The 26,588-nt window shown below is 44.2% G+C and overlaps 1 protein-coding gene and 1 pseudogene across 2 annotated transcripts in view; both read right to left on the minus strand.

The window, feature by feature from the left end:
- Positions 1-277: 277 nt before the first annotated feature.
- Positions 278-26,588, minus strand: part of LOC147892453 (Zincin-like metalloproteases family protein) — a 159,135-nt gene continuing 132,824 nt past the window's right edge. The window contains exon 17 of one of the 2 annotated variants that reach the window (XM_087387413.1): positions 278-894. In XM_087387413.1, coding sequence (XP_087243539.1) covers positions 653-894 — 242 coding nt within the window. In that variant the 3' untranslated portion in view covers positions 278-652. The remainder of the gene's footprint in view (positions 895-26,588) is intronic. The other variant, XR_015542351.1, reaches the window with a different exon arrangement.
- On the minus strand, positions 11,185-21,655 carry LOC147892454 (uncharacterized; annotated as a pseudogene).

Here is a 26,588-nt window from a genome sequence, read left to right on the forward strand (position 1 = left end):
CAATAGGACAAGTCCAGAAAAGATGTTGCACAGGCTCACTAGGATGGGAACATGCAGGGCATGTCGAGGAGGCTATACGTCTGGCAACCACTAAAGATCCAAGCGGTAAAGCTCCCACCAAAGATTGCATAAGAAAACACGCTGCTTGAGAGGAAGCTTATTGCCCCAGATTCGCCAAAGACAACCCTTCCACCAAGCAAGGGGCTTATTGAGAAGCCATAAATGATTTGCATGCTCTTGAATCCATGGCTGCGGTAATAAAAGCTGATAAGCTTTCTTAGCAGAAAGATCAGCAAATGAAAATGAAGAATAGCTTGGGAGTGCTCTATCAAACTTCCAATCCAAAAATGGGAGAGAAGTAAATAATCGAGGGACTGGCAAAAAAGGTTGCAACAGATCAGAGAGGGTATGCCAAACAGGCCTGTGATGTAAACCTAAGCAAAACTGCCTCCTGGCCTGTGGAAAAGAGAGGACCGAACTCCATTTCTTGGTAAAAAATGGATAATAAGTATCTTTCATTGTCTGGAAGCACCCTGAGCATGGAATTTCGGCATTAAGATGATTTTCAGTCATTACAGATCAGAAACCGCCTTTAGACAATGTAAGGTCAGTTTCATTTTTAAAAAAATATTGTTGAAAAGAATGATGCATTCTAAAATCCAAGCTCCATAAATAAACTCTCAGTGGCAGGCTTCACTGCTTTCTGAGAACATGATATAAGGGCCTCTTCACCTGCACAGTCCTTAATCATAAGAGCTGGATCCTTACCACCTCCATGTTGAAGTAGGCGTGTGCGTAAAATTTCACCGGCCTCTAAAGAAAGGGGATCTCCCATGCACACTTTATGCCATATAGTTGCAGCAAAGCATCTAGCATATAGATAGCTATAATAACCTGGGCCAGAAAAAGCAAAAGCAATGTTGAGTAATTTCAAATGAATGCTCTCAACTGAACCAAATACCTATATGACACTCCTTGAGGTTATGCCAGATGTCAATGTCCACCGACTTAAGGAGATATTAAGGGGAAATGTTTCATTCTTTTAGTAAGTACCTTCCTTGCTTACAGTCCTACGAAACAAAAGTCCCAACTAAACATCAGGGGACCGACACCAAGCAACAGCGCACACGATTGTATACAAATACACCTATGGCGCGCACGTGCATGCACAGAGAGAGAGAGAGAGAGAGAGAGAGAGAGAGTTTCCATTGGGGTTTCACAGGAGAATCTCAGTGTTACCAGAAATGTTTCGAGAAATATTTCCTGAAATGCATTTCACAACAAAAACATTTTGTAATTTTGATAGGAGTTTTGCCCAGACACACATAAGATACTATACATTATTACTATATAAAGTCAATCAATTATAGGGACTCTCTCTCTCTCTCTCTCTCTTTCTCTTGTTGGCTCTTGTTAGCTTGTGGTATTCCCTCATGGGGGGGATTATTAGCAAGAAATCTTCGAAGGTGTTTTTCTGAGGGCTTGGTCATTGTGAATTGGTAAAAGTTGATTGGCCCATGCCTGTGGAAAAGCTGGACAAAGGCTCTTGATTGGTCCATGCAAGAAATGGTTGTTGATTGGGGGGTAAAACGAGTGGTGGGTACATGCACAACACTTGGCAACATCCTCTTCACCTTCCAGCGTCTGCGCGACTATTATGGCTGCTATATTCAGGGTAGATGGCGGTGATCTCCTTCCTTTTTCAGGTCTCAGCACCAGTGAGAACGCTTCTCTGATAGTCGTTTTGGTAGAGAGCAAATGCTCATAGGTGGTTCTTAGTCGAAACACTCGTGTTCTTGTATGCCAACAAACCTGGTCAGGTTCAAAAAATCTAGTCTGAGATCAGTTTGTGGAGTTGTCCCTCCTCCTTTCTAATAGAAGTCTTTGACAAGTCGCTTATTGTGTGTGGTAAAATCTCTCGTTTGGCAACTCTGAGCATTCTGTGTACTTCAGGGTGTTGGAATTGATATCATATGTGAAGAAATGTGTTATCTTATGCAGTATGTGTGTCGAGTTCATTTCTCTGTTTGAGTAGATCATCTTGTACACCATTCCCACTAAGAGTAGAGGTTACTAAATTCCTACAATTTGTATCAGAGCCCAGGTTGTGAGGGGTCTGTGAGAGTCTGAAGAGAAACCAAAATCTGGAGGTAATGAAGCTGACAAAGTGCCAGTCTGGGAAGGCAAGAATGAGAGAGCACTGGGCATTATCAGGCGTGCAGTAAGACCTGACTATTTTCACCACCTCGATGTATCGAAGTCTGCAGCCAACAAATGGGTAACATGAGAGACTTTGTTTGGTGTCAAAATGAAACATTCTACAGCATATGACCTCTTTAGTCTTGAAATGAAGGAAGAGGAGAGTTCGGGAACATTTTTGAATAGAATGCAAGCATTGCTTAGACAACTGAGTGCTCTTGGTTCCAAAGTGGTAGACAGTGATTACAAGGCCATCCTACGGCGATGCTTGCATCCCCGGTATTCAGGAATAGTCTCAGGCTGAATGATGACCTCGACTTGATGATGCTATTTCCTTATGATGAGTGAAGAAAAAAGAGAAGAAGCTCTTCTGCCACCTAGTGAACCTGCCTATGCTGCAAAGGAAAAGAGCAAGGCTACAAAGGATGCAAAAGAAGATACATGCACCTTCCCTTACTGTGGTAAACCTCTTCATATCGAGAAGTTCTGCTTCCAAAAGCAGAAGGACGAAGAGCTGAAGATTTCACGGGACAGAGATTGTCTTTTAGATGAATCTCCTTCGAATGGTGAGGTTGCCGGGCTTGTGACAGGAGATATTTTAGAAGACGATAGGGTGTTTTAGATCATTAAAATATTTCAGAGTTGCTTGTTGGGCAATCGTCTCAGATGATCAGCATGAACATGTTTCAGATGTTCCTGATGTGCTTAAGTCTTCTTTGAGATTTACTGAGTTTTGGTTTGTGCTCTGTCAGCTCCCCATTCGGTTGTGGGGTGGGGACGTTGGCTCTTGTTAGATTGTGGGACTTCCTCATGGGGGGGGATTATTAGCGGAAATCTTCGAAGGTGTTTCTTCGAACTTGGTCATTGTGAGCTGGCAAAAGTTGATTGGCCGGTGCATTGGAAACGCTAGATGAAGGACCTTGATTGGTCCATGCAAGAAATAGACGTTGATTGGCGGGCAAAATGACTGGTGGTTGCATGCATGACACTTGGCAACATCCTCTTCACCTTCCAGCGTATGCGCGACTCTTCTGGCTGCTGCTATATTCATGGTAGATGGTGGTGATCTCCTTCCTTTTCAGGCCTCGGCACCTGTCAACCATTCTCGACCTCAGTGAGAACGCTTCTCTGATAGTCATTTTGGTAGAGAGCAGCTGCTCATAGGTGGTTCTTAGTTGAAACACTTGGTCAGGTTGAGGCATCTAGTCTGAGATCAGTTTGTGGAGTTGTCCCTCCTCCTCTCTACTATCAAGTCTTTGAGAAGTCACTTATTATGTGTGGCACAATCTATGTTTGGCAACTCTGAGCATGTTTTTTCCTGCAGTACGTGTGTCGAGTTCATTTCTACGGTTGAGTAGATCATCTTATACATCATACCCACTAAGAATTGAGGTTACTAAATTCCTACATCTCTCTCTCTCTCTCTCTCTCTCTCTCTCTCTCTCTCTCTCTCTGTGGGACTAAACTCTAGAGCCAGGGCCTACTCCAACGTTTGCTGTAGCACCCTCATCACTATGATCAGTTGATGATGTGTCCTCTGAAGAGAGACGGAAAGATATCATCCTCAAACTATTCCTAGCTCGTATTTGGTCTGACGACTCCTCCAAGCCATCAGTGTCTAGATCTTAAACTTGAATTGCCTCCTCCATTTGCAGCTCAGTCTGCTCCTTGGGCTGCCCCTGCTTTGTGGGCTGCTTCTGCTCTGTGGGCTGATACTCATCTTTGCCTCAACGTCATCAAGATGATGATGCTTGAGCAGCCGCATGCAATTGATCCTCCTCATGACCCTCGTACTCGATCCTTGTAAGAGCGAACCTATTGTGGAGCTTGCAGTCATTCCAAGGCCATGCCATGTTTACATGTAAATTCTGCGGCGGCAGCAAGAAGTACTCACGATACACGAGCTCAAACCATCGAACACGAAATAAAAACATATCCTCTTGTTGGATGTTCTCTCAACCTCGCTGGATAATCAACATGTCAAGAGGTTTCATTGTCAACTCTTCAGGACTCACTTGCTTTTCCCGGATCCATCTAGAGATCTCTGCTTCTCAAGGTGTGACCCTCTGTGTGGCTGCTGATCTCCCTCTCTAGTACTGACCCATACATCTTAGCCAGAGTGTGGCTAATCATAAGAGTGTGGTAGTTCCCAGTGTCCGTGGGATCACTTGCCTTGCGTATCGGTACTATGGTGGTAGTGCTCCAAGTAGGCGGGAAGCCTGGCATATGGCATGGTTGAACAGCTGTTCTAGAACCAGGGTCAAAACCTCCTGTCCATGTGCAAAGTGCTCAGTGCATGGTCCCTCATGATCTAGTGATCTCCGGTTATGAAGCCGGAGAAGGGCAGCCTGTACATTCTGTGCAGTAAACAAGTGACATGTGGTGGGTCTCGGAATAGAGGGCATATCAGGTGGTGCCTGCCCTGGGACATCATAGAGGGAGCATGCATATGTATGCCAAACTGCTGGATTTGTGATGGGCATGGGCGACGACCTAGTTTGGCATTTACACATACCACCTATTGAGTTACTCTGTGCCAACCAGAAATATAGCATTAAAGAGTCATTGAAGGACAATGGAGCTTTAAATAGTGATCTATAATCATAGTGAGTACTAGCTTTGTCAACTATCCACCACTACCCAGATAGCATCATGCCCTCAATGAGTTCATGGTAGCCCGACAATCAACTCCATATAAATACTCTCCCATTTACTTCCAAAGATATCTACAAGATGTGACAACCCTCCAGCCTTTAAGCGTTCCACCATATTCACTTGACACTATTTCCACTTTACCATCAGTGATCTCAGCCTTCATCTTAGGCTAGTAAAACATCCATTTCACTAAGTCACAGGTCCGTGCATTTCCGAATGACCTGTGATTGGAGTATCATGACATTCAAATAAGATCTTCCTCCTAACCTCTGCATCATTAGAATGCAAACCTTTCCGTTTCGGAGCAGCAACCCATTCCAATTGTAGAACTGACGACTCGCCACCTGAATAGGTGGTATAATCCTGAGTCTTGGTCTATCTGTGTGGAGCTCCCTGTATGAATGTGTTGCCAATACCAACCAAAATAACTCTCCATTCTACACAGCCCTCTCATGGAATCATAAAGGTCAGCTCCAATCTTGGTAAAACTCAAACAGTTTATATCACCAATGCGACTGAAACCATGAACAAACTTGTTCAAGCTACCCTTCTGATACATAACGTTATCCATCCATCGACAAGCACCCGATTGTTCCATTTTGTGGAAATTTTCCACAAAGGATGAAGCATACATGCAATAGTATGGATTGACTTATAGAACCAATCCCAACTCTTCCTCTATATCTCTAAGATATCCTTAGAAATAGGATTCAGGAACCAGCTTTTAAGCATGAGATAACTTACAAGTTTACTACTTTAGATGGAGTTTGGAAACCTTAACAAATTCGCTCTTGCCTTGGTCGAGGATATGGCAATCCTCTCTTGCCTTTCGAAGCTTCTGCATCAACTCACACAAAAAGCTCATTGTACAACCTTATTATTAAAGAGGTGAAGCATGAAGTATAAGGGCTCTATGGACAATTCGATGCAAAGGGCTTCCTGCCAAAAACTATTGTTGATAACAATTTCCTTGACTTTCTATCCAGTAGGTAACTTTGAGTCATTTCAATCCATCCAATTTGAACTAGTCATCATGCGACCAAGGCTCTCTTTCATTTTAACCAACCTAGGAAAATTGAGCCCTTTGTAAGTAAAAAAAGCAAACCATAATTTGGAATCTGTGATAGTATATTCCAATTTTCAATGCAACACTTAATAATTTCATGTATCCTAGGGATGCTAAAGCAGCTCGGTTAACAGGCTGCCAAAGCAGCTTGGTTAAATGGTCGTCCAATTCAGCATGGCCCACTCAGACTCATGCATCCTTTTCTTCTAGTGGCGAATGGCAACCCATCTAGTCAATCCTTGTTCACTTCCACCGCCTACGAGAATGTGTACTTTTTAAAAAGACGAGCTGCTGAAATTGCAAAAAGATGTGGAGTTTGAGAGCTCCACAACCCTCTTCACATGCATCCTTGGATCCCATCTTTCAAGATCACAGGCTAGGTATTGGATGCTTGTGGCTATACCTTCGGACCTCCCTGCACCTCTCTAGTATTCGACTTTTGGGATGAAATTTCTTTCAGGTGGCCTGTGGCTCTCCTGAAGCCACGAGCACAAATTAAGGCTAGCCCCTTAGCACTTGGTTCCAAGAAGATTTTCTTGAAGCCCTTCACTTTAGGATTTGATCATGTAGAGGAGGACACACAAACAACATCACTCTTTATCAAATTTCCATGTTTGCCCTAGGTGTAACATCGACTTCTAGCCAGGATTGGAGTTGCATTTGTGCTAGTTACTAAGATCCTCCCTCTCCTTGCTTTACCATCTTCCACAATAGAGGCAATCAAGTTGGATGGGATTCCTAGAGTTAGGGTCATTGTTTTGGACCCTAACACATATGATGATCATATTCTACTTTAGTGCCCTGATGGTTCTCTTCTTAGGCAAAGAGTCAAGATGGCAGGCAGGCAATACCAGTGCCAGAATTGTAGGACTTTTGGGCATTTTGTTAGAGATTGCCCAAAGAAGAAGAAAAGGCCCAAGAAATCATCTAGTGCAGCAGCCACCCCCCTCATCCTCGATAGAGTGCTCCTATGGCACCTCCTACACATATGATACTAGTTGTGCATCACCTTCCTACTGCTTCAGCTGCTCGTCCGCACACTGGCAGCCCAACGATGGGTTGTACTTAGAGTTGTTGATCCTTCACCACTACCAAATCAGAAGAGCATCTCTCTTGCCTCAGACTTTGCACCGATCGTGGGACTAGTGATATTTCGATTCTCGATATGGCTAGTGATGCCCTTCGGACGGCTTAGGTCGTGGCCAGTGATGCCCCAGACACAACCCTAGAAAAGGCCATTGATGCAATTCCTCCAGATCCTCTCCTAGATCTTGGTCTTCCATCCGAGCAGCCCCCCTTCTCTCCAGATCTTCAATCTCCCTTCATTGATCGTGGAAGGGTGTGGCTCCTATCTCTTCTTCTTCTCTGTATGCATGGATTTTAAATACTCCGACACCATGCTTGGCTCAAAGGACCTCTTTCTCTCCCATTGCTAATCCTAGAGAGATAGAGTTCGTACCTTCTTCCTTTGGTGACATGGTTCTTGGTATTCCTATCGATAGGACATCATCTTTCACAGGCATGGGGTTTTCTTCCCCTTTGGATTTATGTCCTCTTCATGATTCCAAGAGATCTTCTACTCAGGAGGGAGTTGTTTCCGCCAATGATTTGGGTAAGATGTTCCACCCCACCTCCTTCCGTCAAATGAGAATTGTCAGTTGGAACATACAGGGCATCGATGTGTGCCTAATCGCCACCAAAGGAAGCTGATTCATAATCAGCTTCATCCAGGTATTACTAGGGGACTTCTTATTCAAGGACAAAATGGATACTAGAGATTGCTCAGAGTCATGCAAATTGCTTTCGGGTCATACCTTCTGGTCGATGTGTGCCTCATCGTTACTAAAGGAAGGTAATTCATAATTAGTTTCATCGAGGCGTTACTAGGGGACTATCGACATTCTTCTTATTCAAGAACACAAATTGGATACTAGAGACTGCTCAAAGTTAGGTAAATTGCTTTCGGGTCATATTTTCATCTCCAGCTTTGGGCACTAGGGGAGAAACTTGCATTACAGTTTCAGAATCTTTTCTTCCCCTAGAGATGGGACATGGAATAATATACCCTCTAGAGCACAATGGGTCATTCTTTTGATTGGGGGACGTAAGGTTGGTCTTCTCAACCTATATGCCACCAACAATAGAGGGGATCGTGTCCTCTTCCAAAACAAACTTCTTTCCTAGGCCCCCATTGTAGATTCATGGATCATTGGAGGTGATTTTAACATGGTAGAGTTGCCTTCAGATAGAATGAAGAACAAAAAGGTGGCATTCATTCACTTGAGAGAGTAGCTTGGGATGCATTCCTTTTTCAGTTCAGATAAAGAGGAGGAAGAGAAGGTGGCATTCACTCACTTGAGAGAGCAGCTTGGGATGCCTTTTTTTTCAGTTCAGAGGCAGACATGCTTGGATAGACGATGCCTTTCACACTTTGTCTCATTCACTCCTCTATTCTCGTGGTCGAACAGAAGAGTGCAGATAGATAGATTTCATGTTGATGATTGGACACTAGACAGAGGTGGCGACGGTATGCGTTGCACCAAGTCGGATCATTTTCTAGTGGTTTTGATGATTTCTGAGCCTTAGTTGAGACGCCACTTCGCCAATATCCATGGAGGATGTTATGCAGATTTGGATGTCTCATCTTCTTGGCCAATGATGTCGCCTTCCCATGTGGCAGCAACCCTTTTTTATATTGGTGATTTTTCTCATTCTATTACTAGTACCAAAAGAGCTGAGATTTTTAGACGGGAGATTGGCCTTAGACAATAGATAGCAGCCCTTTAGAGGGAAGAGTGGAAAGGGCCTATGGATGTTTGGGTTTAGGATTGCCTTACTATAGCAAGGGCTCATCAACATATGTTTAGAGATCGAAGAGCAGAGTATGCCTTGCATGCATGCGAGTCCTTCTGGATACAAATGGGGGAAAGAGTCAATATGCAATTTTTCTCTACTCATGGCAAAAACATGGTAGAGAAAGTGTTTCTCAGCTTATTTAGTCAGACAAGGTTCTACAATCACGTCCCGATGTCATCTTATGCATAGCTATAGATTTTTATGTCTTCCTTCTTTCAGTAGATCTAGACATTCCTGCTGGAGATGATGCCAGACGTAGAGTTTGACAAGGTATTCAAGTATTGGTGAAACTAGACACCTTTCACTAATCTGGAATTTAGGACTGCACTTCTTGCCCTTCAATGGGTTGACACCTTCGTTTTTTATTGCTTTTTGGGACATGATTGGGGACCATCTCAGCCTATAGGCTGTTTGGGACACTGATGTTATGTGCTACGATAAAACCCAAATCCAAATCTCTCTTGCAAATCACGGGTGATGGCACTACCATCAAACTCCCAGCCTATCTCTGTGTCAACAAGCCCACTAGAAGAATTCACACGCTTTTAAAAACTTGCATGCTAATCCATAAAGCCCACAAATCCCTAGATGGATCTAGTCTGCCACATGTCATCATTCTAGGGTACCTCTTAAATGCATCTTTTACCCCTCTCTTAGGATCACATTTAATCATTTGCCCCTAGGCACATTTACACATTTAATGCATTTAAGATCCATAGCCTTAGACTTATCTAGTCTGTGCCATGTCACCCTCATCAAGGACCTTGACATTGATTTCTTTGACCATTTGCATGAAACACTAATACGACAATTGGTCCTCTAAAGGAAAATGTCCACTGACCCCTCCGAGGTCGTGTTATCTCAGCTTGAGCATAGCATTCCTTCCCTCTTCAGGCATCAGTGTCCTCGATGATAAAATCTGGGAATGCTCTCCGCATTCCCATTGCGTACTTGCATTGCAATGGTCCAGGATTCTTGTTGGTTTGCGCCTTGCATTACTCTCTATCTCCTAAAACAAAACAACACCCTCAATTAGTGAGTCACCTGCATGCAAAAACTGCTTTAAACGTGAAACATGAAACACTAGGTGCACCTTACAACCCTGTGGTAATTCTAATTTACAGGCCACCTTGCCTGTTCTTTTTAAAATTAACCATGGCACACAATATCGGGTTGATAACTTAGCACACTCTCCTGCAGTCAAAGACTTGGAGTGTGAAGGAATTTTGAGAAAAACTTTTTCTCCTTTCTTAAATTCCCGAATGGACCTATTTTCATCCGCATACGCCTTGCTCTATCCATAGCCTAGCGGATGTTAGCTCTCATAACTGCTAGCATCTCCTACATCTGAACCACAAAGTTCGCGCCACTAGGTACTTTCTAAGATATTCCAACTGTAGTTGGATTTGCTGGTCTATAACCATAGTTCAGTTCTCACTGACTGATCCTTGCAGAGGAATGTTTTCGATCATTGTAGGAAAATTCTAATAGTGGCAACCACTTGTCCCACGTATGTTGCCTCAATGAAACATATGCTCTAGACATATCCTCTAAAGCTTGGTTGACTATTTTCGTCTGACCATCCGTTTCTAGATGATCCCCACTACTCATTCCCAACTCAGTCCTTAGTGTTTCAAACACTGCAGTCCAAAAATGACTGGTAAATTTAACATCCCTACATACGAAATATATGCTTAATAAACAAATCCGCCACTTGTGGAGCACTAACAGACTCTCTAGTTGGGATGAAGTGAGCCATCTTGAAGAGGATCAACCACCACAAGGATAGAATCATATACACCTTGTGTTGTAGGTAGACCTACAATAAAGTCCATGGAAATGATCTCCCCCCTACCTAGTAGTATTACCAAAGGCTGCAAAAGTCCGGGTGGCTTCACCCGTTCTGCCTTACTTATTTGACACGAAAAACAACGTGTCACATATTCATGAATATGTTTTTTCATTTTTTGCCAAAAGAAATCTCGTTTCACGAGATCATACGTCTTCTTGACTCCTGGATGTCCCACACATGGGCTATCATGGCACTATTGAATAACTCTTAGCCTGAGATCATTCTGATTAGGTACTACAACCTTGCCATTTCTTTTCAGCATACATACCATCCCTTATGGTATATCTTGCATAAGTTTGGCCTTTTTGGGATGCCAGGTCACCCTTTTCCATAGTTGCCAGGGAACGCCGTTCCATAGCTAGGGAACGCCGTTCCATAGCTATGGAACGTTGGAACCGCGTTCTCTTCACTCAGCTTGAAGAGAACGTCTGTGGAACGTCTGGCCTCTGGAACGGCTATGGAACGTTCCATATCCCTTGTGGAACGTCTAGGGAACGTTCCCTAAGCCGTTCCCTTCATGCAGGTAAAGATTTGGGGCAAATTATCTAATCCTAATCTAATCAGCGCGATTCGCTGCTCTGTGTGTTCCCCGCTTGCAGTCGACCTCCATGCTTTGCGTGTTCGCCGCTTGCAAGCTTGCTTCGACCTGCAAGGCTGCATGCAATGCCTAGCCTATGCCTAGCAGCTTGCTAACGCTATAGCCTATCAAGCTACGCTAGCCTACGCTACCATCGTGCAGCCTATGCTACAGCCTACGCACAGCTAGCCTACGCACAGCTAGCCTACTGCATGCAAGCGTTCCAACACACACAGGAGATGGCACAAGACAGAGAGCTACGCTAACGCCCATCTTCCGACTGCATACACAGGTGAAGGCTACACAAAAGAAGAGTTCTAGCTTGTCGCTAGAGGCTGGGCCTTGGCAGCTACACTAGCTTCTACGAACTGTTGGCAATAGAGTGTTGTGCTCAACGACCAATTAGAACTTGGCATTGAGGCTTGAGCTAGAGAAGGCTGAAGCATTGACTGTGGACTCTACGTTGACTCCACATTCAGATTCCAGAAGCTGAGCAGAGGAGTGAGAAGTTAAGACTCAGGAGGTGCTCAAGCCTCAATGAAGCAGCTTGCAGGAACTTTACTACAAAAATTATATACATATGCACAGTGCCAATGCTGTGTGCAAGTTGCACAATTTGGTCATAATGAATTGCATGTATAATGTGTCAATGCATCATATATTTGCCTATTGTGCAATGTACCAGGTTGATATTGATGGGACTTCAATTTGTTGCTTTAACAGTGAACTGTGAGAGCAGCAAACAAGTTACAACAATCAACTTTGAAGTTTGAATTCTCATGGCTCCTCCACACCCTGATGCCCAATCCCCTTGGTGGAAGGAAGTGGACCTTCTAAATCCCGAGGAGGTGCTTGCAGGAGGTTCACGAAAATGGACATGCCGCTATTGTGGCCACCCAAAGACTGGCAGTTCAGTGAGAGTGAAAGCTCACTTGTTAGGAGAGTAGAATAAAGGCATTAGCATATGTCCTTCAGTGCCAGAATATATTCTTTTACGTTTAAAAGCATTGGCAAATGCATCTAAGCATGGTGCTCGAGCTTTTATGCCAGCAAAGCATTCCTGTGGTGGGTGCATCCATGGATGATGTTGGAGATGACCAAGAAGATGGAGATCATCCAGATGATGGAGATGATGAAGAGGAGGAAGAGGGCAGCAACCACAATGCTGCAGATTTAGATTGATCATTGATGTTGACAGTGTTGAGTGGATCATGCATGTAGCAGTTAGTTTTTTAAGTTCTAGGAGCCCCAGTAGTAGGAGATGTCACTCTCCTTTTCTTGTATCAAGATTCCAAGACTCAAGATAATCTCATATATTTGTGCCTTGTCTCTGATGGACTTTGCTTTTGTATGCCATTGGCAAGCTATAATGATTAATCTAGATTCTATTATCAATGATTATTCGTGAACTATGTCCTAAGTCTTGAGTCCTTAAGGCTTACTCCAAAAGCAATTGCAATGTTTTTGAGTCTTGGATTATAAGTTTAAGCTTTCTAATGTATAGAATAGTATGTTTGTTTATGGGTATGGTGACGTGGCATTCCCTTCCCGTTCACGTTCCCTAGGATTTGGGCGTTCCCGTTCCCCAGGGGGTCGACGTTCCGTTGCCATTCACGTTCCCTAGTAACTATGCCCTTTTCCCCGGGTTTAAGCACATGAGCCTTAGGCCAAAGGCGGACAAACTCGTCCATCTTTTGAGTTTCTCTAATCTCGGCAATTAGAGCACTCTCTACTACCGTGAAACTCATATTATGCATAATGTGTGACAACGCAACAACAACTTTATTATCCTTCCCTCTTCGGTACCGAATCATTAAGTTAAACTCCTGCATGAGTTCTGCCCACCTAGCTTGGCGGCCTCTCAAGTCAGGTTGTTTACAAAAATGTTTCAAAGTATCATGATCAACATCAACATAAAACTCTAATCCATACAAATAATGTCTCCATGTTTTCAAAGCATGGACAACAACATACAACTCTAATTCATGAGTTGGCCAATTTCGTTGAGAAGGAGAAAGCTTCTTGCTTTCAAAGGCTACTGGCCTTCCATCTTGGAGGAGAATTGCTTCTACAACGATGCCACTGCATTGGTTTCTATGAAAAATGGCTTCTGGGGATCAAATATTTTTAACACCGGTCCTGAGACCACAGCTTGTTTTATGGCGTTAAAACTGTCTTGTTGATCCTGTCCTCATTACTGAGGTCAGATCAGTCAATGGCGATACTATCTCGGAATATCCTTTGATATGCCTTCAATAAAATTGAACAAATCCCAAGAATGATCGCAAAGCGGTCAAACTCTAAGGGATAGGTCAAGTCAGTATCGCGGCCACTTTCTTTGGATCCATTTCCACTCCCTCAGGAGTAATAATTAATCCTAAATATTTAAGTCTCACCATGCACAACACAAATTTCTTTTTATTACATACAGACTAGCTTTCCTCAAAGTACTGAACACTATTCTCAAGTGTTCGTGATGCTCAACAATACTTTTGCTGAAAACAAGAACGTCGTCAATAAAATGTACTACAAACTTCCTGATATACGAACATAGTAAATCGTTCATAAGGATGACAAATGTAGCTGCAGCATCGGTAAGTCCAAACGGCATTACCAAAAACTCATAATGTTCAAACTTGCTTCTAAAAGCAGTCTTATGCACATCCTCGGCTCTAATGCGGATCTAATGGTAGCCACACTTAAGATCTATCTTGCTGAAAATTATGGCCCCATGTAATGCATCTAGCAAGTAATCGATCCGAGCCATCGGATACATGTGCTTAACAGTGATATTATTCAGCGCTCTATAATCTATACAAAGGCGAAAAGTATCGTCTTTCTTTTTCTTCAATTTCACTGGCGAAGCAAACAGAGAGAAACTGGGCTGAATCTACCCCAGCTTGAGGTAATATTCCAATTGTCTTCGCACCTCCGCTTCTTTGATAAAACTTAATCTATAGGGAGGTCTATTTATAAGTTCTGCCCCCGAGATCAGTTCAATTTTATGCTGAACATTCCGCTTTGGAGGAAAAAGGCAACTCATCCCTAAAACAGTCAAAGAACTCCTCTTCTATTTGATCAGCCAACTTGGCCATCTCCCCATCTTGGGTAACATCAGTGCTAGCCGATGGACCATCAATCGGCTCTACCGATGACATACAAAGAAACAAAAACTCTTCTTGAGTTTTTCAAACTTCCATTACAAAAACCAATGGTCCCTAAGTTATATCCTTTTCACCTCGTAAGACATACATCACATCATTCATCTTGCACTGATAAATGTTCTTTTTTCAATCTATGACTAGATTCTTACTAGAATGCCAAGCCTTACCCAGGGCTATATTTACGTGAGTAAGCTTTGTCATTTCGAAATCAAGCTTCTCCGCATAGTCCTGAATTCGAAGTTCCAACTAGGTAATCCTTTGATCCCCTACTTCAGTTGAACTTCATCTGTCATCCTGACTGTATATGCATAGTCAAATGGGCTAGTCTTTAATTTCAGCCTCTTTATAAGCTTGGAGTTAATTACATTGTGCATTGACGCTGAGTCAAACACTACTTGCCCCTTCATTTTAATTAACTCCGTATTGTTAAAGATCGTATACCTCGTTGCTGCGGGCTTTGATAGGTTATTATCAAGTACACTGTTTACTACAAACACATGTAACAAAACAGGTATTGACCTCTGAGAAGATTCCGCTAGCTGAATCTACATTTGTTCTGCTCTAGGAGTTTCCTCCATCTCCATGTCGCATTTTGAGATCACCATCTCAGCCATCCGACGATCCTTGTTTCGTGGACAATCTTTCCACTGATGAGGTTGAAGGCATCCAAAACACAAACCTTCTCTCCTCGCTTTCTCTTTTTGCTCTGGGATCAAAGAAGATTTTGACCAAGCCCGAGCCATTGGTGCTACTTTTCTATCCAGACCAGAGATGCTTGGTAGGCTTCATTCATGAGGTAGACAAGCACCGCGAGAGGATTCTTCAATCACGAAGACAGGAGCAGACTTCTTCCTTGGCAGATCCCTCTCAAAGCTCTATCACAGAGTTCTTCCAGTCAGATCACATGGATCCCCACGAGACGAGGCCTCAACATGATCGTGACTCAGAGCCAGTGACCCGACAGCTCAGACGGAGGGTTGACGCGCAGATTACACTTGGGGATAATAGTGGACCCCTATCTGCGCGTCACTGGGCCACAGTATCCCCAAGTGTAATCTGCGCCAACACGGGTTACTGTGGCCCTTGTTAGACGCAGAGCTATGACCAGGAGACGTCATAGGGCCACACCCGTGAGCAGCCGACAACACTATCACCGATTTCATGCCTCCATTGCCCCACCCATCCTAATGTCCTGATGTTGTTGATGATGATGATGAGATTGATATGTAGTCGACCACTGACATGACTATGTTGTACTTAGTACTATCATTTTGCATTTTTGCATTCTGCATTGGTGTCGATGCTCGTTTAGTAGCTCCACCCTCATAGTTCGTTTTGTACCAAGTTTTTCACAGTCTCATAGACCCATCGGTCTTCCGAAGACTTTAATAAACTTTCTCTCTCTCTCTCTCTCTCTCTCTCTCTTTCTCTCTCTCTCTCCCAAGCCCCCTTCTCTCCCTGATAAAAGCACACAAAAGTTCATAGAAAACTGAAAGAAATGTGAATAATGCGATAGAGGTGCAGATACCAAACTACTATAGAGCAGAGAGCAAATAAATATGCAAAATACAAGAAAAGGAGGCCATGTCACACACCTGCAGCCATGAGCCTGAAGCGCTCATTGCTCAATACAAAATGGAAAATTTTGGCTCGAGAGTCAAGTACATGATATATAGAAAAAGAGAGTCAGCCCTCAAGGTCTGAAGGTGGCATAGTGAAAGAGGCTTTCCCCTCCTCCTTGTGAGCCTCATCATTATGGTCTTGGGCCTCAACGGGGCATACCATAAACCTGTAGCCTCCTTATGCTACACGATCAAGATGCACATATTGGACTTCCCACGTAGTCATCATTCAACTTATGAATGAATGCTAGGTAGATGATATGCTAAAGGTAGTTGTAACTCCATATCCCAGCAAATAAGGAATGCCAAAGGAGCTCAAGCTTGCATGTGTTCAACAATGATCTTTCCATTGTTGATGAACACTTCTACATTTTTGGCGAAAGATAAATATATTTTTCCTCAAAAAGACTACATCATAAAGAGACCGACATTGTGAAAAGAAAACTCAAACATAACAAATAATAGTGGACCCCTATCTTGAACAGATCCAAGAAAAGCTATGGACATGGTGAAGATATTCATGTCCTACTAGCTTCAAGGGAAACCATGTGATTTGAACCCTCCACCTTGTGGGCCACGCCTGAAACCGGCCTTTGATAAACAAAAGGGCAGTGATCTTCTTCTACTCAGTCATAAACTTCATAAATAGCCACAATGCAAGCTTTAGTCACTTAAATCACTTAGCACAACTTAGAAACAAGCTTCAACAACAACAAAGGTGAGGCTAGAATGCCCCTGCTCAATGAAAATAGTACACAATGCACCCACTGGCCCCAAATGCCTTGGCGCCCCTTACGGTATTTATGTAATGCTTCTGAATGGAAATGCTTTACAACAAGGGTTCAACCTTGCACTGTTCCTCTCTGCAAATCCTCTACTTGTCTTCAAGGCATCTAATCCCAATGCACCACTAGAATTCCCACTAGCAAGGCATACTCACGCATTCGCTTCTGATCTGACACAACTTAGAAGCATTCAGGCATCCAAACCACTAGCAAACTGAGCTCAAGGCAGCCTCAAGGCTATCACATGCATCCACACTATCCTTAGGCCTTCCACAAGATCACTATGGCCTTTGGGTGCTTACTAGAACCTGTTGGAGTCCTGAAAGGACTACACACAACACGCATGCACTGCAAAAAGCTGCAAAGCAAGAAAGAACAAGGAAAAACCAAACCTGGAACCAACTCCCGCTATCTGTGGCAGAGGGGCGAGCTCCTTCCTCGCACCTATCCTCTGTCCAAGCTCCTTCCTCGCACCTATTCTCTGTCCAAGCTCCCCGCAGGGTGCAGGTGTCTTCCAGCAATCAGGAGAAGAGAGAAATGAAGGTAGAGAACGGAGGGTGAACAAGAAAGAGCTGTAGAGGAAAGATGGTTCACAAATCTACCTTGAAATGATTGCCTCGGGATCTGTGCCTGAGTCCTAAGAGAAGGTGCCAAAAGCAACAAGGAAAGTTCCTCTTGCAGCCTACACTGGTCCAAAACAGCTCCAAAAGCCACCACGCAGCCAAAAACATGTGCACAAAGGTCCAGCACAGCAAAAGACAACCCCGAGCACCTGCTGGAGGCAGCTGAACACGTATGTACGGATTCCGTACAGCCTTGACTAATGGCACCTCCTCCTTGCCATTTGCCCCTTCATTAAAGTCCTAACTCCCATACCAAGGACAACATTGGTTGTCCTTGGGCCCAACTTTTAGACCCCTCTTTTAAAGCCTTTGCCTTGTCCCTAGGACCTAGTGGTGCACCTAGACTTTGCCCTTAGGAACTTCTAGGAAGTGTGCACTTCCTCTAGCCAGTCCCTCACGGCCAAACCATTACAACACTTAACCATGGTTAACCTCGGGTTAAGCATAGGTTGAGTTACGAAGATACTTTACATCACTTTTCACGTGCTCGTGACATACCCTCCTCTTAAAACAGCAAACTACCTAGGTTGCTGTTGAAAAAGTACAAATAGGCAGAAATAGCCCATACCAAAATATACATCATCTGTAAGATACAACCTGCGATGATAATATGGGCTAGGAGAGCTCGAGAGTCCATCCATACATCAATGCATCCTCTATGTCAAGTGTCGCGAACACCCATCATGGAGACCTCACGGCAGAAATACTGTCAGCAAGCAGCATCTCAGGTGAGACAATCGGTGCCACCAAGCGATCTCCAGATATATGAGCAGTCTGAATCAAGGAAGGGGAGATGCTACCCTCCTCTTGAGCACTAGGCAATGCTCCAGATCTCTGCTCTGCTGAACCTGTAGGAGCCTGTACCGTAGTTGGCGCAAGCTGAAACGCATCGAGGTAGAGCTGCAAAATCTGAGGTGAGTCTGCCAGGTCACCCTCCTCCATCCACCTCGCATCCAGTGCAGGATAATTCCTGAACTTCACCAGATAGCGATGGGAAACTCTACCTTTTACTTTTCTTTCCATATGTGCCAAAATCTGTTCCGGAACCAAGATTTCATCCAACTCTTCCACCTCGGGCTGATCCTCATGCAGCTAGTCAATAGGCACATCACCCTGGAAAGGCTTCAATAAACTCACATGAAAGGCATTGTGTATGGTCCAAGTGGCAGGTAGCTTCAGCCTGTAAGCTACGTCATTAATGCGTTCAAAAATCTGAAAAGGACCATAATACCGCATCTTCAGCTTTGTGTATACTTTCGTCTTGCCTTTCATCTTCCTGAGTCGTGCTTTTTGAAAACGCAGCAGCACCCAATCGCCCTCTTTCAAGAGCAACTCGCGGCGATGCTTATCGGCTGCTCGTTTGTGCTTCTCTTGGCTTTTCTGGCGAGCTGTTTTGACCTTCTGGTAAGCAACATCCAAACTTTCCACAAATCTGTCCGCTTCAAAAAATCTTCTCTTTCGTATGCAGAATGGGAGGTACCTTCCGTTCTCCTACCACAATTTCAAAGGGGGCTTTTCCCGTGGATGAGTGTACAGTGTTGTTGTATGCGAACTCAACAAGTGGCAGAAATTGCTCCCATTTCGATTGCTGATCCGAAACATAGCATTTGAGAAGATGAAGGGCAGTGGAATTGGCTTCTTCGGACTGCCCATCAGATTCATGATGGAAAGAGGATGAGAAATTCAACGTGGTACCCATATTCTCAAAGATACCTCTCCAGAAAAGACTTGTCATCCGCGGGTCTCTATCACTGATAATTGATTGAGGCATCCCGTGATGTTTAAACACATGAGACATAAAGAGTCTCGCCATCTGGTCTACTGTAATTTTCTTTCTAACGGGAATGAAGTGGGCCTGCTTGCTGAATCTGCAAATAATGGTCCATATCCCATCATGTCCAGATGGTGTACGAGGAAGATCAAAGATAAAATCCATGGCAATGCTCTGCCAAGATCGATCGGGAATAGGTAGAGGCTGCAGCAGTCCAGCCGGCTTCTACCTGTCATATTTCACCTTTTGGTAGGTGATGCATGTCCTGACATATGCCTCAACATCTTTCCTCAATGAAGGCCAAAAGAAATAGTGCTCCACAGCTTTGATGGTGGCATCAATGCCTCTGTGTCCTGCATAGGGTGGAGCATGACTCTCTGTCAACACTTTGGGCCTCAACTGTTTCGTGACACACAATCTGCCATGCATCATCAGAAATCCGTCTTTGAGAGTATAGTGCTCATGCCTCTGTCCATCAACCAACTGATCATAAATCCGTGAAAAATCAGCATCATTGGCATATTGATCCTTCATGGCATCAAGCTCATCATGATATCCAATGGTCACTGCTGAAACTTGTGGCTTAACAGACACTGCATCTGGAGTGGGCTTCGTGAGAGTGCATCTGCAACAACATTCTTCTTCCCATGCACATGCACAATCTGAAAATGAAACATAGAAAGAAAATTTGCCCACCTCATACGCTTCTCAGACAACTTTCTCTGAGTGAGAAAGTACCGCAGTGATTGATGATCGGTCTGAACATGAAAATCAGCACCCAAAAGATAATGCTTCCAAGTCGAAAGAGCATGTATGACAGCCAACATCTCTTTCTCATAGATGCCAAAATTCATTTCAGCATCGTGGAGCACTCTACTCTCATATGCCACGACTCTTTCATCCTGCATAAGTACCCCTCCTACGCTGTTTTGTGAACATCCTCTGGCTGAATTCTGATCTGGTGATAACCACTCTTCAGATCAATGCGGCTGAACATCCCAGACCCCTGTAACCTATCCAAAATATCATCTATCCAAGGTATAGGGAATCTGTTCTTAATGGTAATCTTATTGAGGGCTCTATAGTCAATGCACATCCGCCAGGATCCATCCTTCTTCTGGACCAAGAGCACGGGTGAGTAGTAAGGTGAAGAGCTGGGCTGAATCAGCCCCTTCTCCAGCAGGTCCTTGACCTGGTTCATAATTTCCTCTTGCTGGGCTGCACTGACCTTGTGAGGAGGTCGGTTAGGAGGACTGCTACCAGGGATTATATCTATCGTGTGGTCTTCTCGCCTTTCAGGGGGCAACTCCGGTGGAAGTGACACAGAAAAACAGTCCCTAAACTGAAAAAGAAAATCTGTCCGCTGTTTTTCCAGCTTAGAAAAATGAGACTCTTCTTCTATTGACTTCTTTTCAGATGCAAACACTAAGTACGCTGAAAGATGCTTTTTCATTACGTTGCCAATGGCTGAAGCAGATACAATAGGGATGGATTCTCCCTTCAATTTAGCATCCAGAACGTGGGTCTTGCCACGGTGAGTGATTGTGATTGTTTTATTCTTTGTATCCAAAACAGCCCCAACACGAAAGTGCCAAGGTATCCCTAGTAACACATCACAACCATTCAACGGCATAATATAGAACTCTTCTGTGTCGACGTAGCTCTGAATATGCATCTGCAGCTTGCCTATCACCGGAGTAACTGACTGGCTGAGTCCTGGACACGCCATATCTGCATCACACAAAGGACCCATCTCTTCTGTCCTTATTCCTAACTTTCCAGCCAGCTTTGGAGAGATGAAATTGGCCTTGGCTCCCGGATCGAAAAACATCAGAGCTGTCTAGTCTCTTATCTTGCCCCATGCCCGGCATAACTCTGTAGCATCTGTATTCTGAACAACCCCAATCAAATCTGGCAAAAGACCAGCAGTGGGCTTGGGCTTTTTATTCTTCTGATCAGTCCTCTTTTCCTCCTTGTGCTCACTCTGCTCAGAAGGAGGGAACTTCCGCTTCTTATGTGGGCATTCAAAAGCCCTGTGGCCGTCCTCCTTGCAAATATAACACTTGTTGGCATCATAGAGAATTTGCTTTTCCTCATCAGACATGTGGGTCGGTACTCGCCTCTGTCCTCCAACAAACTTTGCCTTCATGGGCTGCGAAAACTTTCTGAACTTCTTAGGGGATTCCGTCTTGCTGCCCTTTGGCCTTGATGTCTCCTATGAGCTTCCTTTGAACCCAGAAACTTTCCCTTGCATTAGTGCATAAGCTGTAGTGGCATTCTCAACCAACTGAGACATATTGGAAACCCTTGTCTTCGCGCAATAGTCCCGAATCTCCTTTGGCACCCCGCAGCAATATCTTTCAATTTGCTCAAACAGCGGCACATGTCTGTAAGAATTCACTGGCAATAGGGCTTTCCAAAACTTCTTATTGTAGTCCTCCAAATTTCTGCAATTTGTAGCATCCAACCTGTACCAGGCGGTCATGATATCCACCTCAAAAGTGGTAGTGAGCCATGCTGCTGAGAAGACCTGCTTGAATTCGACCCAAGTGGTAGGTGCTCTGCCTTGCAAGAGGAGGTTGGTCCACCATTGGAGCACATTGCTAACACGGACTTCTTCCATATCTCTCTCCTTGGCTTCATCAATCACGGGCGATGGCATCAGGTATATCCACCCAGCCTATTTCATGAATCGCATGTTTCTTAAGATACGTCATTTTTCTCTCATGCCTATCCACAAACCCACATCTCCCTAGATGGTTCCCTCTACCACATGTCCTCATTTTAGACCTTTTTACTTGGTACACCAATTACCCCTCTCTTGGGGCACAATTTAGAACATTTGCCCCTTGGCATTATTACACATTTAGGTGCACCTAGGCCTTAGCACTCAGAACCACCTAGTCAATGCCATTACCTCACCTAGGACCTTGGCAGTTACTTCTCTTGACCATTTTATTTACGCACATTAAATATTACAGAAGTCGGTCATCTAAGAGAAAATGCCCACCGATCTTTCCGAGGTCATGCTATCCCGGCTAGAGCATAACATTCCTTCCCTCTTCAAGCATCAGCGTCCTCAATGATGAAATCTGGGAACACTCTCCGCAACTGGTATACGGATTCCCAGGTAGCTTCGGATAGAGGCTGACCATGCCATGCAACCAACACCGTGGGTATCTTCCGATTTCGTATTTGCATTGTTCCTCGGTCCAGGATTCTTGTTGGTTTGCGCCTCGCATTACTCTCTATCTCCTGAAACAAACCACACCTTCGATTAGTGAGTCACCAGTATGCAAAAATTTCTTTAAACGAGAAACATGAAACACTGGGTGCACCTTACACCCCGGTGGTAATTCTAATTTATAGGCTACCTTGCCTATTCTTTTTAGAATTAACCACGGCCCACAGTATCGAGGTGATAACTTAGCACACTCTCCTGAAGTCTGCGAAGGAACTCTGAGAAAAACTTTTTCTCCTTCCTTAAATACTCTTATAGACCGGTTTTCATCCACATACACCTTGGCTCTATCCATAGCCTGGCGGATATTAGCTCTCGCAAGTGCTAGCATCTCCCACATCTGAACCACAAAGTTCGCGGCACTAGGCACTTTCTGAGGTATTCCAACTATAGTTGGATTTGCTGGTCTATAACCATAGTTCAGTTCAAACGGACTGAACCCGGTAGAGGAATGTTTTCTATCATTGTAGGCAAACTCTAACAATGGCAACCACTTGTCCCATGTATGTTGCCTCAATGACACATATGCCCTCAGCATATCTTCTAAAGTTTGGTTGACTCTCTCCGTCTGACCATCCGTCTCAGGATGATCCCCACTACTCATTTCCAACTCAGTCCTTAGTGTCTCAAATACCGCTGTCCAAAAATGACCGGTAAATCTGACATCTCTGTCTGACACTATGGATCTAGGCAATCCATGCAGACGAAATATATGTCTAATAAATAAATCCGCCACTTGCGGGGCACTAACGGACTCTCTAGTCGGAATGAAGTGAGCCATCTTGGTTAGACGATCAACCACCACAAGGATAGAATCATATCCACCTTGTGTCGTAGGCAGCTCCACAATAAAGTCCATGGAAATGCTCTCCCACTTACTTAGTGGTATCTCCAAGGGCTGTAAAAGTCCGGGTGGCTTCACCCGCTCGGCCTTGCTTACCTGACACGAGAAACACCGTGTCACATATTCATGAATATGCTTTTTCATCTTTGGCCAAAAGAAATCTCGTTTCACGAGATCATATGTCTTCTCGACTCCTGGATGTCCCGCACATGGGCTATCATGGCACTGTCGAATGACTCTCTGCCTGAGATCATTCTGACCAGGTACTACAACCTTGCCATTTCTTTTTAGCATACCATCTCTTATGGTATATCTTGCATAAGTTTAGCCTTTTCTGGATGCCAGTGTGAGGAGATGGTGAGAGAGAGAGAGCAAGAGAGAGTGAGAGCTGGAAGCTTGGAAGCTGAAAGCTGAGTTGCAATAGAAGAGTGTGAGAGTACAACTCAATGAGAGAAAGATAAGGTTTTGTCCTAGTAACAAAACCTTAGTAGTCACTAACCATAGTTAGTGAACTAACTGCGGTTAGGGGGAAAAACCTCTTAAAGAGGGAAAAGTGCCCCTAACTAGCTTATTAATATTACATTGGTCACTTCTGAAGTATATCTATAATTCTAACACCCCCCTGCAGTGCCAATGTCATGTACAAGGCTGATCAATCACCAAACGGATATAAGTTCAGGGCACTGCGAAATGCCTCAAACTTTTCACGTGGTAGTGCTTTGGTAAAAATATCTACAACGTTGTCATGTGTGGACACAAAGATCATACTGATCTCTCCTGCATGCAACTTCTCTCTGACGTAGTGATAGTGAACCTCAATGTGCTTCGTGCGAGCATGAAACACTGGATTCTTTGCCACTACAATGGCACTCTGACTATCAGTGAGAATTGGAGAAGGACCCTCCAAAGACAGATGAAGATCAGCAAATAGGCGTCGCAGCCAGACACATTCAACTGTTGCTGTGAAAGCTGCCCTGTACTCAGCTTCACATGATGAGGTAGCCACTGTAGATTGTTTCTTGCTCAGCCAGGAAATGCAAGATTTACCCAAAAAGAAACAATTGCCACTAGTGGACTGCCTAGTGTCATAATCACCAGCCCAATCTGAATCACTGTAGGCATGCATCTGCAAGTCACTCCCCCTGGGAAATAGCAAGCCAAAAGATTTTGTGCCCTGCAAATAACGGAAGATGCTTAACTGCCTGCCAATGCATAGTTTTTGGGCTGTGCATGTACCTGCTCACCTGAGATACTGCAAACTGAATATCAGGTCTAGTGTTGCAGAGATATATGAGGCATCCAACAGCCTGACTGTAAAGTGTGGCATCAACTGATTCTCCTGCATCATGCATTGTGAGTTTTAGCCCCGGCTCCATGGGAGTGGCTATGGGCTTATACTCATGCATGTTAAATCTGTCCAAGAGTTTCTGAACATACTTGGACTGAGACATAACAGTGCCACGTCTCTCATGAGAGAACTGGATCCCCAAATAAAAGTGAAGCAGCCCCAAATCTGACATGTCAAAGTTGGTCTGCAAATCAGCTTTGAAATCTGCAATTTTGTCTTCATTGGACCCTGTGAGCAGTAAGTCATCGACATAAAGAAGGATGACTAAAATTTTCCCCCCATCCATCTTGATGTAGAGGGTGCTCTCAGTAGGACTATTGTGCAGCCCCTTGCTGGTCAAAAAGGCATGTATCTTGGCATACCATGCACGAGGGGCCTGTTTCAGCCCATATAAAGCTTTGTTGAGCCTGCATACTTGAAGTGCATTTGCTGTAATTTCAAAGCCTGGAGGTTGTTTGACATACACCTCTTCCAACAAGTCCCCATTTAAGAAGGCTGTTTTTATGTCCAACTGATGAACATTCCACTCAAAATGTGCAGCCATTGCAATAACTGATCGAATGGTGGTCATCCAGGATGTAGGAGCGAATGTCTCCTCATAATCTATGCCCTTTTTCTGAGCATAGCCTTTAGCAACTAGCCTTGCCTTATATCTGTCAATGGAGCCATCTGGCTTCTGTTTGACCTTGAAAACCCATCGTGTGCCAATGGCATGTTTACCCTGTGGCAAGTCTACAACATCCCAAGTCTGATTTTTTGCAATGGACTACAACTCATCGTGCATGGCATTCATCCAATGCACATTATCCTTTGCCTCTTCGAATGTGGCAGGCTCCTCCTCATCAAGGAGAGTACCTGCATATGCTGATTCCACTGAATTAGCACCTTCCATGTGCCTTGCTGCACTGCGAGTCCTGCCAGATAACGGAGCATCAATTTTACTCTCCCTGAGAGTCTGTAACAGCTAGTTTGGGACTGTTTTTGCTGCATGTATGTCTGCAATTTCTTGCTGCACCACCTGTTCCATTGCCTGTGGAGGGGGCAAGACATCCTGTGGCGGAACTGAAGCATCTGGAGGTTGCTGTAAATTCTGATTTGCATCAGAAAAATCAGCAGGGGAACCCAAGGCAATGGGTAGCAACCCCTCAAAGACATCCTCTAAAGACGAAGGCATTTGAAATTCAGCCTGAGTGTGAGCTGAATTTTCAGAAAATATCACATCTCTACTTACTATGATCTTGCGTGTAGCAGGATTGTAGGGACAGTACCCCTTGCTTTCTGCACTGTAGCCAACAAATATGCATTTGATGGCTTTATCTGACAACTTGTGCCTAAATTCAACTGGCACATGAGCATAAGCAAGGTATCCAAAGACTCGGAAGTGATCCACTGAAGGCTTCCTGTCATTCCAGACCTCATAAGGAGTTTTTGTTTTTAAAGCCTTAGTGGGAGCCCGATTCAAAATGTAATTGGCACACATCAAACCCTCTAGCCAGAATTTGTGAGGCATGTGTTTGCTTTTCAGCATACATCTGTCCATCTCCATGAGGGTTCTATTTTTCCTCTCAGCTTTGCCATTTTGCTGAGGGGTCAGCCAGACTGTGAGCTGATGCACAATACCCTTGCCTTTTAGAAAAGCATCAAATTCTGTAGACAAGTATTCCCCACCTCTATCTGTGCGCAATGTCTGTATCTTGAGTCCGGTCTCATTTTCAACCATGGCTGAAAAGTGTTTGAACACCGTGAACACTTCAGATTTCTGTTTCAGCCCATAAACCCAAGTAAAATTGGAGTAATCATCAATAAATGTAACGAAGTAGAGATGACCACCCAACGATGGAGTCCTCATGGGACCACAGACATCACTGTGTATAAGCTGTAATTTGCAGACAGCTTTAACTGAACCATCCTTCTTGAAGGGGAATCTATGCATCTTGCCTAAAATGCACCCTTCACAGGCATGTGGAGGAGGTATCTCAAGAGGT

This window comes from Dipteris shenzhenensis, chromosome 16 (assembly GCF_047967505.1).
Source record: "Dipteris shenzhenensis isolate YYH24624 ecotype China chromosome 16, Dip_SZ_1.0, whole genome shotgun sequence".
In the NCBI taxonomy this organism is placed as follows: Eukaryota; Viridiplantae; Streptophyta; class Polypodiopsida; order Gleicheniales; family Dipteridaceae; genus Dipteris; species Dipteris shenzhenensis.